The 13,840-nt window shown below is 34.1% G+C and overlaps 3 protein-coding genes and 1 long non-coding RNA gene across 6 annotated transcripts; 2 read left to right on the top strand and 2 right to left on the bottom strand.

Annotated features, from left to right (window-relative positions):
• The first annotated feature begins 401 nt into the window (after positions 1 to 401).
• Positions 402 to 1,774, top strand: LOC139887848 (uncharacterized). Its single transcript, XM_071870899.1, has 5 exons — positions 402 to 415; positions 525 to 1,308; positions 1,397 to 1,485; positions 1,577 to 1,649; positions 1,748 to 1,774. The coding sequence occupies exons 1-5, from the start codon at positions 402 to 404 to the stop codon at positions 1,772 to 1,774; spliced, it is 987 nt and encodes a 328-aa protein (XP_071727000.1).
• A 161-nt stretch (positions 1,775 to 1,935) lies between these two features.
• On the top strand, positions 1,936 to 2,532 carry LOC139887847 (uncharacterized). Its single transcript, XM_071870898.1, has one exon. The coding sequence runs from the start codon at positions 1,936 to 1,938 to the stop codon at positions 2,530 to 2,532; it is 597 nt and encodes a 198-aa protein (XP_071726999.1).
• Positions 2,533 to 3,654: 1,122 nt separating this feature from the next.
• LOC139890820 (uncharacterized) lies at positions 3,655 to 7,884 on the bottom strand. Of its 3 annotated transcripts, none has more exons than XR_011773450.1 (4): positions 7,749 to 7,884; positions 6,897 to 6,987; positions 6,649 to 6,780; positions 3,655 to 4,241 (listed from the first exon to the last, which is right to left on the bottom strand). It is a non-coding gene; the product is annotated as an uncharacterized lncRNA (long non-coding RNA). The 3 variants fall into 3 exon arrangements; XR_011773451.1 differs by having other exon boundaries at positions 3,655 to 4,112; XR_011773449.1 differs by having other exon boundaries at positions 3,655 to 6,780.
• Positions 7,885 to 9,121: 1,237 nt separating this feature from the next.
• Positions 9,122 to 12,338, bottom strand: LOC139890819 (sodium/pyruvate cotransporter BASS2, chloroplastic-like). Its single transcript, XM_071873734.1, has 7 exons — positions 11,876 to 12,338; positions 10,952 to 11,092; positions 10,688 to 10,843; positions 10,210 to 10,331; positions 9,958 to 10,119; positions 9,711 to 9,771; positions 9,122 to 9,510 (listed from the first exon to the last, which is right to left on the bottom strand). Exons 1-7 carry the CDS (start codon positions 12,317 to 12,319, stop codon positions 9,334 to 9,336), a joined length of 1,263 nt encoding a protein of 420 aa, XP_071729835.1. The 5' UTR covers positions 12,320 to 12,338; the 3' UTR covers positions 9,122 to 9,333.
• Between the last annotated feature and the right edge of the window lie 1,502 nt (positions 12,339 to 13,840).

Genomic DNA, 13,840 nt, shown 5'->3' with positions numbered 1-13,840 from the left:
CAAATGGAGAAAAAGAATGGGATGGGTGATCCAAATGTTGAGAATGATACTGTTGTTGATGAAGAGAATGTTATACAGGAAGAAATTGTTGATATGGGTGAATTCAGTTACAAAGGTACTAAAGAGAAATCCAATGATAAGCAAGAAAGTAGACAAAAAGTAAGATGTGTACAACTTGATGATTTAGACAATGATGATTTTGAAAGTGATTTTGAGAATGAGGATAACATTGAAGGATAAAGGAGAAGAAGAATTAGGGAGTTACAGAAAGAAGAAATGGAAAGGAGGGGTATGGAGACAAGTTTCTTTACACTAGGCCAAGAGTTTATTAGTCAGAAGAGCTGAAGAATGCTATTAAAGTACATGCCATTGAAACTAGGAGGAATATTGTCTTTTTAAAAATGACAAAAGAAGGGTAAGGGCTGCATGTGAAGGTCTTGTTATTGATATAGTGGGATCTAAGGTGGGATCCAATGTGGGTCAATGTTCAAATAGTGATCATGTGGGAACCAATGAGGTACAAGTGGGGTTGGTCAAATATTCAATGAAAAAAGGACAAAAAAGGTGAAAGCAAAGAAACAAGTTGCTGATAAAGGGGTATTGAAAGAGAAAAGGAAAAAGAGGAAGCACAATATTAAATGTACATGGGTCCTCCATGCCTCACCAGATCTCAAAACAAATCGATGGTCCATAAAAAGATTAGATGATAAACATGTGTGCCAGTTTACTAGGATTATTAAACATTGCACCTCTGATTACCTTGCTACTAAATTGGCTGCTCAACTACCTTCTAACCCTACTATACCAACAAATGCAGTTAAAGTACAACTTGAGGCACAAACAGAATTAAAATTTTCTAAGTTTAAAGCTTATAGAGCTTTGAAGAAGGCTTTGGATGCAATGAAAGGTGATTATAAAGACCAATATGGAGATCTTAGATGTTATGGACAGGAATTGATAAGATGCAACCCTGGTACAACTGTTAAGATTCAAACACAACTATGTGAATCTTCAGACACAGAAAATCTATTTCAGAGAATTTATATATGTTTGGGGCCACTGAAACAAGGATTCAAAGCTTGTGGTAGGGATTTACTAGGAGTGGATGGGGCTTTCATGAAACAACCTGCCACTGGACATTTATTGACTGCAGTTGGCTTGGACTCAAACAATGGAATCCTGCCAGTGGCATATGCAGTTGTTGAGCAAGAAAATTACAACTCTTGGAGCTGGTTCTTGGATTGTTTAGGCAGAGATTTGGATCTGGATACAAATTCCAACTTTACCTTCATCAGTGATAGACAAAAGGTAAGTTACATACATTACTTGATTTGTTTAGAAGACATATGTATACTTTTAATTTAGGTAATAACAATTGTAACTTGTTTTTGTCCAGGGTTTATCACAAGCTATTTTGAGAATCTTTCCTTGTGCTGAACACAGATATTGTGTGAGGCACATTCATGAAAACATGAAAACAAGAGGGTACAATGGACTTGTATTTAAAAATCACTTATGGAAATGTGCTACTGCTACTACTGTTCCTCACTTTCAAAAGTCAATGCTTGAATTGAAGGAATTCAGCAAGGAATGCCACATCTATTTATCCAAGATCCCACCATGTCAATGGTCAAGAAGCCACTTTACAGGTAATTGCTTAAGTTACATACTTTGTAACAGTTCTTAAATATTAAATGAATTGTTAAGTTCTTTAATATTTTGTCAATGTTTAATTAACTTCAAACAGGTAGGGCTAAATCTGATGTGCTGTTAAATAATGTGTGTGAGGTTTTAAATCGTTGGTTGGTAGATGCTAGAGATAAACCCATTATTACTTGCTTAGAATATGTTAGAGAATACTTGATGAGGAGGATTGTTACAACTAGGAAAAAGATTGCTAAGTGTAATGGGCCATTTACACCAAGTGGACAAAAGATGTTTGATTTAATCACAAAGGAAGCCCATAAGTTGCAAGTTCTTTGGAGTGGAAGTGAACTATATCAAGCGAAAGGGGTCAGTGGTGAACAATATGTTGTTGACTTACAGAGGAAAATATGTACTTGCAGAAGATGGGAAATTACTGGTATGCCCTGCAAACATGGAGTAGCAAGTATTTGGAACATGGCAGACAATTCAGGTGATGTTGGTATACCTGAGAAGTGGGTGAACCCTATTTACTTCTTGGATACTTGGAAAAGGACATATGCTTTTACAATTAACCCAATTAATGGTAGGAGTATGTGGAAAGAACCAACTGCAAACAAACTACTTCCACCAATCATTGTACCTCAAGCTGGTAGACCAAAGAAGAATAGGAGAAAAGGAATTGATGAGAATGAAAGTATGAACAATAATGGAAAGTTGTCAAGGAGGGGAAAGAGTGCAACATGTGGAAATTGTGGTGTTTATGGTCATAACAAGAGGGGATGCCCCAATGGAAGCCAGAATGTGGATCAAAGCAACAATGGAAGCAAGAATGTGGGTCAAAAGAGGAAGAAACAAGCAGATTCAAGTGGCACCAAGAAAAAATGAAACAAGTTGCTTTTGATGATGTAATGTGTTAAAACATTTGCTTTTGATTAGCTATTTTGTAATGGTTTAGATTTTGTACCAAGGGCAGTTTCTTTTGGTTTGGTATTTTGTAATGGTTTGAATTTAGACATGGTTTAGATTGGTACTATTTTGATGTTTATTTTGGTAGCATTTCATGTAATGTAATGGCAAAACATATCTGTAATGGTTAAGTTTATTTTTTGGCTTATGTATGTCGTGTGTTTCCAGTTTGACAACAACATATTACATGGTTTATTTTTTGGTTTATGTACAACAATTAAAACATCAAAATGGTGCTACTTTTTTCATTCAACAACAAATCCAACAAAAAACAACATTACAGCACCTTCACTACATTACATCAACCATTACTACATTACTACACTAACATTCCAAAAAACAACATTACAGCACCATCACTACCTTACATCACCCATTACTACACTACTACACTAACATACACCAACAAAAGTATCCAAGTACAGATTACAATGATCTTCATCCTTCTTAATTCCATTAGCAGTTCATTACAACGATCACAAACAGGTGGGTCAATCCAGTCAAAGAAGCTGCATTCAGAAAACTAATAAAACCCTAAATTAATTCAACAATAAAAAGAAAGAACAAAACCAATTAATTAGGGTTAATGTGTTCAGTACCGTTTTTGAACAGCCGTAAAAACGTCTCCCAGGGTTTCGATGTGTGCGGGACAAATAAATCACTGCACGCCTTCCACAATAACAATTGACCATCGTTTGATTGTTGGAGCAAGAGAGGGAATTGTTGGAGCAAGAGAGAGAGTAGAGATGAAGTGTTGAAGCAGAAAAAAATTAAATTGATTGAATGAGAGAGAAGGGGGAGTACAGGTGGTATAAAAGGGTGTACATAAATGCTTTAGACGAAAATACCCTCATGTGCCAGGCATGTGAGGGTTTAAAACGTTAGTTGTTGACAGAAGTTAGTCGATTGGACCCCCCATGCAACTATTACAAAGCACAGTGACCCCCCAAGTTGAAATAATACTTTTGGACTACGTTTGCTGTTTTGAACAAACCACGGGGACCCCCCGTGCAATTTTGTCTAATAATTAATAATCCCGTATAATAGTAATAGTATTAATAAAAGAATAGTCTAAAATTATTAAGGAAACAATTTATGAGGTTGTATGCCCAAGTTAGACGTTGGACAACCCCCCACCCATAAGAATGTCTCATTTGCCCATTTCCTTATAGCGAACTTTTATCATGTAACCCGAACACGGACAAAATCGCTCCTTTCACAAATAAATGTGTCAAAATATGTATATGTATTATCTATGCTGAAGGTAGCTTTTAACACAAATTGTTCAATGAAACCTCGTTATTATACATAAACTCAAGGCATCATTATAAGTGATTTTGATAAGAATATCTACCACCAATATGTTCGAAAGTGGTGTTAATTGCAGAAACCCATTTTTCTGTCTCAGCATTCGCAAGTTCTAATAGAATCCTCTTATTAACGTCTTCAGCCAAGTTAGCTTCGTGGGCCCTTCCTTCTGCTTCAGCCATAGCCTTAACCTTAATTGTTAGTAACACAATAGCGTTGTTATTTACTCTAATCATTAGTTGATGATTTAACAATAATTGATGAGCATTGCTGTATTGATACAGATACAGTTCTTTAACCTTAAAATCAAAGAAACTTCCCTGATACATTTGTGTATAATGAGAAATCAAATAGAGTAAACATACATGATGCACTTTATATAAACCGTCATCAATTAGATAAAAAAAAACTCTGAAGCGTCAAAAAAGAAACGTTGTGGTGTTACATCACAGGCTGAATTGCAGAAGGATTAAATATTTTTGATGTGCGGATTGTAAAGGAGGTTTTGAAACCCTAGAAAACGAATTAATTTCGACGAAAAAACGATGAATCATCCATGCTAATTGTATCTGGTGAACCCTAATTATGAATTCGCAAGATCCCAAAAAACTGTAATCGACAATCTGCGTTTGAAATCCGTCGGTCTATAGGGCCACGTGTAATTTTATCAAATTAATTAGAATTAATCTTGATTGTTTAGTATATTGACACGTCAGCAAGATGAACAACAATTCCCAAGATTTATAATAGGGTATAGATTTATCTCTTAATGACACCCCTAACTCCCTAAGGGCTATCACTAAAAAACTTCTTTTTTTATTAATGTGAAACTTTTAGACACCCACATTTAGAATTGTAAATTGCATATACAAAATATAGCGTCTGTGAAGGGTGAAACTGGGTTTAGCAAAAACAAATGAGTTGAGCTTCAATTCGATCCAATTTTCGTCAACTCCAAGTTCTTTTCTTTATATATAAATATAAGATCGACTACATTCATGCATGGCACAATAATCTTAGTTTATCATTATTGCATGATCAGTCAAAGATGAGTTCAATAGCTAATCTTGAAAAAGTTTCTGATAACGAAGATCTAGCAAAACAAATCGCAATCAAATTACCGATAAAATCCCTTGTCCGTTTAAATGAGTATCCAATAGTGGGAATCTCTTGCTTCTAGTCATCACTTTGCTGACCTTTTCTAGTCGAACCCAGTTTGGAAACCGTAACCTTGGCTCCCCTTCTAATTTATTTATTCGTACTAATACGAGTAAACCGACTTATGTGTTTCGTCTTTCTTTTATATTGGGAAGCCTCTGGCTCCTTTCAAATCATTATATCTTGAAAAGTTCGATAGAGGGTTAAATCTAGATACGATGGGTATAATGAATGAGGTGCAATCATTGAATGGTTTATTGTTATGTAGCACAAAGTGGACACTAGATTATTATGTGTACAATCTAAACCTTAATGAATGCAAATGTCATTCCAATATATGATTGGATGATCTCTATCAGTTTAACAAAAACCATTGCGCCATGAGTTTGGTTTTTGATCTACTCGAATCTCCTTATTACAAAGTCGTTTATTTTCGCATGTACTTAGGGACTAGTTCTGGACATAGGAAGATTTATGATTCTGAAAATAAGAATTGGGTGTCATTTCGAAGTAAAGTTGCAGTGAATGTTCTAACTGGACGTCTAACATGCCCAGTTTTGACACAACCATTCAGACAAGCACTACAACCTTACTTTGAAAAAACGTGCAACTCTTATTTTCGGATCGTAAATCTCTTCAAAACTATTCCTTGAGTGCATGTGAAAACAAACAACTTTGAAATGATGATATTCTAGTGGGTCAAAAACCAAACGCATAGTGCAAGAGCTTTTTGTCAAACCAATAGAGATTATCCAAATCATATCTTGGAATGGCATTACATTCATTAACGGTTAGATTGTACAAATAATAATCCAGTGTCTACAGTGTGCTACATAACAACAAACCATTCAATAAAGGCACCACCTTCATTATACATGTCGTATATTGATTTAACCTCATATCAATCTTTTCAAGATCTAAGGATTTCAAAGGAGCCCGAGGCTTCCCAACATCAAAAGAAAAAAAACGCATAAGCACGTTTACTCATATTGGTACAAACGAGTAAACCAAAAGGAGAGCCAAGATTATGGTTAAGTCCTCCAAAAGGAGGGTTATGGTTTCGGTTCAGGTAAAGTGACGACCAGATTCAAGAAATTACACCCATATGGATACACATTTAAAAAGGAAAAGGGATCCAACCGATAATTTGATTGCAATTGTTTCACTAGATCTTCATTATACGAAACTTTTTCGGCGACAGATATTGAACTAATCTTAATCGATCATGCAATGATGAAAAGCTATTAAGATGATTATGGCATGCATAAAAGTAGTCAATCTTGTTTATATATAAAGAAAAGAACTTAGGTTGACAAAATTTTGGACTGAATTGAAGTTCATCCATTTGTTTTTGCTAAACCCAGTTTCACCTTTCATGCACGCTTTATTTTATACCAACATATATGCAATCTAAGTGTAGGTGTGAGAAAGTTTCACATTAATTAAAAAAGAAGTTTTCTAATGATAACCCTTAGGGCTATCATTAAAACATAAGTTAGATGCATATAATAGTGGTATAATTTGCTAGTACAAAATAAAGCGTATTGTTGTGCCAATAACATCACCCACATTATCATCCAACATCCCACTATCCCGCTGTTACAAAATAAAGTGTATTTTTGTGCAAGTAACACCACCCAAATTATCATCCAAAATTCATGCTGGTAGCTCCAAAATGGGCCTCCCAATAGGCACCCTAACCTTAAACATAAACAAGATTTATGCAATTAGTAACTTCACCTTATAAACAGTAGAATTATGAATGTCATTACTGAACCACTAGATTATCACATGCACATAATCATACACAAGAAAACCTGATCATTAAGCATAGCGTAAGGTGTCCCCTTCGAATCCAATAGGATTAAAACAGCTAGCTGGTCCTCGTGAAAAAACGATACCTATAACCTAATAAAAGGCACGCAATTTAAAGCATAAATAAAATCAAAATCAACATATTGTTGAATACAAATGAAGTTTATAAAGCAATAGAACTCGTCCCATTTAACCCCCATAAAACTCACCTCAACGTTTATACAACAATAGAACTCATCCCACGTACTAAGTACTAAGCACCTAACAATCAATATAAACAATGTTTTAAGACGTTTTATGACTCTGGAACATATCAACCACCTATCTAAAAAAGTTGGACTTTTAAAAGTCAAACTGAAATCCCTAACCGATCACTTTCATCACTTCAATTTACTTTAATCATATAAACAATAAATTTCCTTTCTTTTATTATCAAAACCATAATACTTATCAATCAATACCATTAACACTTAAACACACTGTAAAACTCCAGATTTGTTCATCATTGAGTTTTGTAGCTGTCTGACTTTTACAAAGTCAGACTACAATATCTAGCAGCTTAGTTTCACTAATCTCACTTGCATTTGTCACCCTCACTTTCTCAATAATAACATTAATAAAGTAAACTCATGACTAATTGTGTTAGTTTACCCTAATAATTAATACAATTAACAATCAAAATTCCCAATTTCGCATAATTATTATTATTAGATAGGGTTCTTCAAGTTCAAGAACAATTATATACCCTTCTTACATCTCAATTAACCTCAATTACTCATATCCCACACAACTTAGGGTTTATCTAAATTAACCCTAGACATCAAATTAATGAGTTAGGCATACCATGTTCATACCTTAGAACTTGAATTCGGTTCTAGAGGTTCGGTTTAATGGAATTAGGAATAAATTTCAGTTTTCCCTCAGTGTTCTTTCTTTCGTCGCACAAGAAAACTCCAGGAGGTTCTCCAGTATTTATGCACGTTAATTTTGTGAGGGTAGGGTTGTTATGTGGTTTCACTAATAGTTCCTAGAATATACGTATTTTTTTGAAATAGTTCCTAGAATATTTTTTTTAATTTATGCGCCGAATGATTCATAATTTAAATGATTCAAAGGTTCTGAATGAATTTAATTCTTAATTACAGTTTGATAATCGTTTTAAATGAGCAATGTTTATGATGTAAACTTACCTTATTAACTTTTATATTAATGATAACTGGAATATATTTGTTTTATAAGTGTTATCGATATAATTTAAAGATAATATTACATAAACTTTATGTGCTTAATAGTTAAGAGACCATCTCAACTCTGAATGGTTTAGCAATGAATATCTGAACCATTGAGCACCATCAGTCATTCAGATGTAACAAACAAACACACCCTTAGTCCTTGTGGTTTTAGGGTGTGTTTGGCGTGTAGCTTATTGGAGCTTATGGAAGCTTATGGGAGCTTGAGCTTATGATTTTAATAAGCTCCAAGTCATAAGCTTCGTTTGGTAGTCAAAAAAAGTAGAGCTTATGAAAATCATAAGCTCTGAAAAAATAAGCTACTTGTAGTAGCTTATGAAAAAAAGTAGAGCTTATGAACTGAAAAATAAGTTCCAGCTAGTTTACCAAACATTTATAAAAAATAATAAGCTCCAGCTACTAGTTTCAAAAACAAGCTCCAGCTCCAGCTACTTTCGTCCAAACATACCCTTAGTGTTTTGATATATTTAGACCTTGTGGATTTTATAATATTGTTGAGATAATCTTTGTATTATTGAGATAATCCCTTTGGTTCTATCAAAATTCATCTTCACCCTTCATCTTTATCTACAAAAATATGAAATCAATTACAAAAAGATGAATTTATCCTCACATGTAATGCACATGTCAACATTTAACGAAAATTAGACGGACGAACCCCACACAACATTTGTAAAATGAAGGGATTACCGTAACTAAAAAAAAAAAAGTCAAGACACCGCCTGCAATTTGATGTATAAACGAGGGTATTTAGTCCAAAGTGGTTTACTAGACACTTGATGTATAAAGAGGGTATTTAGTCCAAAGTGGTTTACTAGAAACTTAATGTACTCATTAGAAAGGATGTCATACAAATTAAGCATTAATTGTGTATTTTTATACGAGACATTTTTATAAAGAAAAGGAGAAGATTGTATATTGCATTACAGCTTTATATTTTTCATAAACATATTTGCCTTTCAGGCTTTCACTTTATGTCATTCATATTTGCCCGTCACTTGAAGAAAGCAATGCCATATACTACAAAACTAACTGTGCAGTATTACACAACCTTCCACATACAAAAATAAATAAAAAAAATATTCATAATTCAAGCTGATGATCTTTTGATCAGAAACGAGTAACCTCGCTAGCTTTTATTTACCAAATAATTTTAAAAAAAAAAAAACATGTAAAACCTCCAAATTAATTAATCTTTGGAGGCATCTTGCGAATCAGAAGGATCAACACATCTCCAAAAGAAACCTAAGCTACTACCCATTATGTTCATTATCACAGCCGAAACTGCTGGCGGCAAAGCAACCATCGGTGAGCTGAAATGTGATGCCGCTAGCACCACACCCAATGATGAATTCTGCATTCCAACCTGCACCATAATTCAATATTTACAAACTCTTGGTACAAAAAGATACTGTACTATAAAAAATTTAATTTACTAGTTCCAAGTAGATGTGCAAACAAGCAGACTGGATGATGGGTCAAAAATAAGTAATAAGGTACATCTTTTTGGAATGTGTCAAAATGGGTTGTGAATCACCTTGACCTATTGAAACCTAAAAGTAATACCTCAATGGATACGGCTCGGCGTTGTGGCTCTTTAAATCTAGCTAAACTTGCAACAATGTACCTGCAGGTACACACTTATATCATATAAACTATATGGTATACACCTTGGTTTCATGTTAGGTAACATATTTGAATTTCACACATTTGACCAGTCAAGGCGAATAAAAACTCCAATCAACTGGTTTACCAAAAATGGGTCAAATGTGTCAAAACGGGTCACCTCTAGCGAAAATTATAGAAATCTTACCCAACAAAGAAACCTGCAAAATGAAGTAACAGTACCGAAAGCAAAACCATGCCCATTTCACTTGACAAAAGGGCTCGAGTGTAGAGCAAAGGAGACGAATCAGATGATAAGGATGTGAGAACCATTGACGACTTCAGACGACCAACGTTTTCAGAGAATACACTGAGAAACCAAATAGTAGATAAACATTTTTACGAAGTCACTACACTAATAATACATATATACATAAATGTGCGTGTATATTTACAATACCTGCATGCCAGTAGGGATGAGGTTAAAACGGCAAATAGTGGTGCAAAAGGCATTGCAGTTTTCACAACCCGAGGAAAAGTGCTCTGCAAATAAGAACCTAGCATAACAGGTGCGACAACCACCTAGTAAACAATGGAGATTATTCAAAAAAATATTTCATCATATTCAAATAATGCCATTTTGTCAGAAACTTATTACCGTTTCTTATTGTCTTATCTGAATGTGCATTATGAAACTGATTATCTGATTTTTGTGAGTCAAAATGAACTGATTCTCATTATAAATATCCTTAAGTGATTATATAAAGGTTAGAAAATCAGTTCCATACTGACTGCAAAAAAATATGGATTTTGGAGTATTAATATTTTTTTATCCTGTAAGGTTGTTGTATATTTGAGACTATTCACCCAATTTTCTCACAGTTTATAATTCTACGTGAAAGTTTAGCAACAACTGTAAAACATTACATTAAGTAAACCTGCAAGGTGCTGATGGAAAGTTTAATGGCGTCGACACGAATATAAGTACCAGCCAAAACCATTGTTAAAAGAGGAGTAAGAATAACTGCTGCAAGAGTACTACATACTGTCATTACAATTGACAGTGGTACGTCTCCTTGAGCAATCAAGGTCACCTGTAACAACAATACACATCAATATAAACGAGGGTGTTTGAAAACAAGTATTATGAATAACGAAAAAACAAGTCTTAGTTGAGCATGATGTTGAGAAAATATACTTACGACATTAGAAGCGGTACCTCCGGGACAACAAGAAAGTAACATTAAACCAACAGAAAGAGACGGTGGGAGCCGCAACAATCTGCTTATGATAAATCCAAAAGCTGGCATAATCGTGTACTGGCAAGCACATCCAAAGATTATCTAGAAACAAAATGTGGTCGGTCATCTTTAGTACAAGTTTTTGGATACAAAAATATCACTTCAGCTTAAATTTTGCATATTCGGAGAGTAAAAAAAATGTAGTCAGTCACAGAAATACAAATCTACTAAAAAAATTACGAGATTTTATCCCACACCAGTTTCTTATTATTTTATATATAAGTTCAAATGTGCACAAATATATATTACAAATTTTAGGATGTCGAAGAGTCATTGTCAAACAAAACCTTGATATAGTATTACAATAAAGGACTTCAAGATTATGAGATATCATAACAGTTGTCACAACCCCCAATTTTGTATTGTAATAATCTAGGCAGGTTGAATCTTGCTGCATGTTTTCTCAACTCTATACTCAAAAGGAACCAAGGAAGAATCAAACCAAAATCTAAGTAGTTCAACTTCAAACCAATATCTGAAGTTGTATATTTATCACACTGGTAATCAATCAACTAGTATTTATATTTTAAATCATTTTTTGTAATCCTACAAGAGGAAAATTTAATATCCTAAAACTCAAAGACATACCCAAATACATAAATTGCATAATGGTCCCTGCATAAAGGGATGAACTTTGACTATTTAAGGTCATCCTTCAGTTAATAGATATACATAAATTCAATTCAACATTGTTATCAACTTTACTTCAATATTCGCACAGCTCCACCTTTTTAGTATTTCATACATGGTTCTACATTACCTTGATACCTACTACCCGAATTAAACCTGAAACTATAGATAAATTTAGTTACGCAAAAAACATACAGAAAAAGGTCTTTGCAAGAACAAGTTGACCAAATCTTTGAACTCCAAAGTGAGACCCATAGATAACATAATAAACCCAAGTGAAAGACTGTAAGAACCAGGTGCTTTTTCTACAAACCAAGAAAAAGTTGAAGGCTTTAAACAAGCAACAAGACCTCCCACTGTTACATACACAGGATACAAGCTTGCTAAAGTAGACAAGACAGCTTCCCATTTGGGTTTTGCTTGAATTACAGTCACAGGCTCACCAGGGTTGTTTTGGTTAATTGATTGGATTATTAAAGAGGGTTTGGGTTTGATTGTAAGTTGGTGTTTTGGGGGGTGTGACGATATGGGAATTGAGGGTTTGATTGTTCTGAGAAAAGGGGTTTTGATTGTTGATTGATGATGAACATGTTGCTTGGTTCGGAGAGTAAAGGGAGAGTGGGAAATAGAGATTGACATTATTATGATCTATGAGTTGAATGAGTACTAGTGCGACTGACCACCTCAACACCTAAAGTACCAAAAACGGTGAGATGGTTTTTGTTACTTTTTGGGTTTCTATGTCACGCATATCCCAGAGTTTTCGTTTTTTCCCCAAAGAGAATATCCTAAAATTCTTTTGGTTATGAAGTTTTTTTTTTTTTTTTTTTTTTGAAGAAAATAAAAAGATCGAATATGGACCTTGAAAATGATAAAAATGGAGGTCGTTTAGTGTGCGTTTCAGTATTCATTTCAATATCGAATATGACGTTGACCAATACAAAAACAGAAAAATTAAAAAAGAAACAAAAAAAAAAAAAAAACTTAAAACCATTGTCGCTAGGGGGACGATGGGAGGGGGACAGTGGAATCGACGATGGGGTTGGGTTCCTCATGTGGTGGCCGATGGGTATAAGTCTGAATAATGCATCTCCTGCGTGTGGATGACTTATACAGGAGGAACTTTCGGTTACACCTCGGTCCGATCAACCGATGGTTGCAGGCTAGGCCAAGCCGCCAGAGTATCTTTGATGGCACTAGTGGTTTTGCGTGCTTATTTGCATGACATGTTTAGTGTAATTGCTTATTATATGTTACTGATCGTAGTTAGGTCATTTACTTAGTTTTATGCTAACTCCCCTCTGTCTTTCCCCATTGCAGGTACTTAGCTTATATGTTTTGGGAAGACGATGGTTTATTGTGTTATGTTGGGTCGTGACAGACTCTGATGTATTAGCTTTTGTTTAGATAATTTAATATGTAATTCGGTAAACGTATTTAAGTGAAACTCTGTTTGGAATAACATAATATTATACTGTTTTAATTTATGTTTGATTTCAGTTTTGTATATTTTTTTATTGCAAATAAATATAGATAAACAACTCTAAAAATATATTTGTGAATCAACATCTTTTGCACATAGACGCTTGCAAACAAATGTAATCGAGAGAGGTTGAAGATATTTTTTGCAAAATACGTGCATGATTATCCCACGTCTGCTCATAATAACAAAACTTGACATATCCACCTTCATCATCTTCTTGTTAAAAATAAAACAAATATTGTTTTAGTGTATAGTTTAGTATTATTTTAATAAAATAATAATAACGTACAAACAAACCTGTATCAAATTCATATCATACGCTTTGAAGAACTTCTTTGTAAACAATGTTAGTTGTAGTATTGGTAACATTCATATCATTGTCACATATAAGTATCTTCAATCCGTTTTTATTATTTACTATAGAAATAGCAACGTATAACTGTTCATGAGTAAAGACTGGTCGGGGTAAAAATAAGCCAACTCATGATAACGATTGACCTTGACTTTTGTTAATGATCATTGCAAAACACATAGATACTGGAAACTGCTTTCAAGTGATCTTAAAGAGTAATGTTTTATCAGAAGGACTCAATTTCATGAGCGGAATCAGGGTTTCAAAGCCAATATTTGTACCAGTTATAATTCTGGTTGTTATTAAGAATTTCGCAAGCTGAATA

Source organism: Rutidosis leptorrhynchoides, chromosome 2 (genome assembly GCF_046630445.1).
Source record: "Rutidosis leptorrhynchoides isolate AG116_Rl617_1_P2 chromosome 2, CSIRO_AGI_Rlap_v1, whole genome shotgun sequence".
NCBI lineage: Eukaryota > Viridiplantae > Streptophyta > Magnoliopsida > Asterales > Asteraceae > Rutidosis > Rutidosis leptorrhynchoides.
This window is presented reverse-complemented; position numbering and strand designations above follow the sequence as displayed.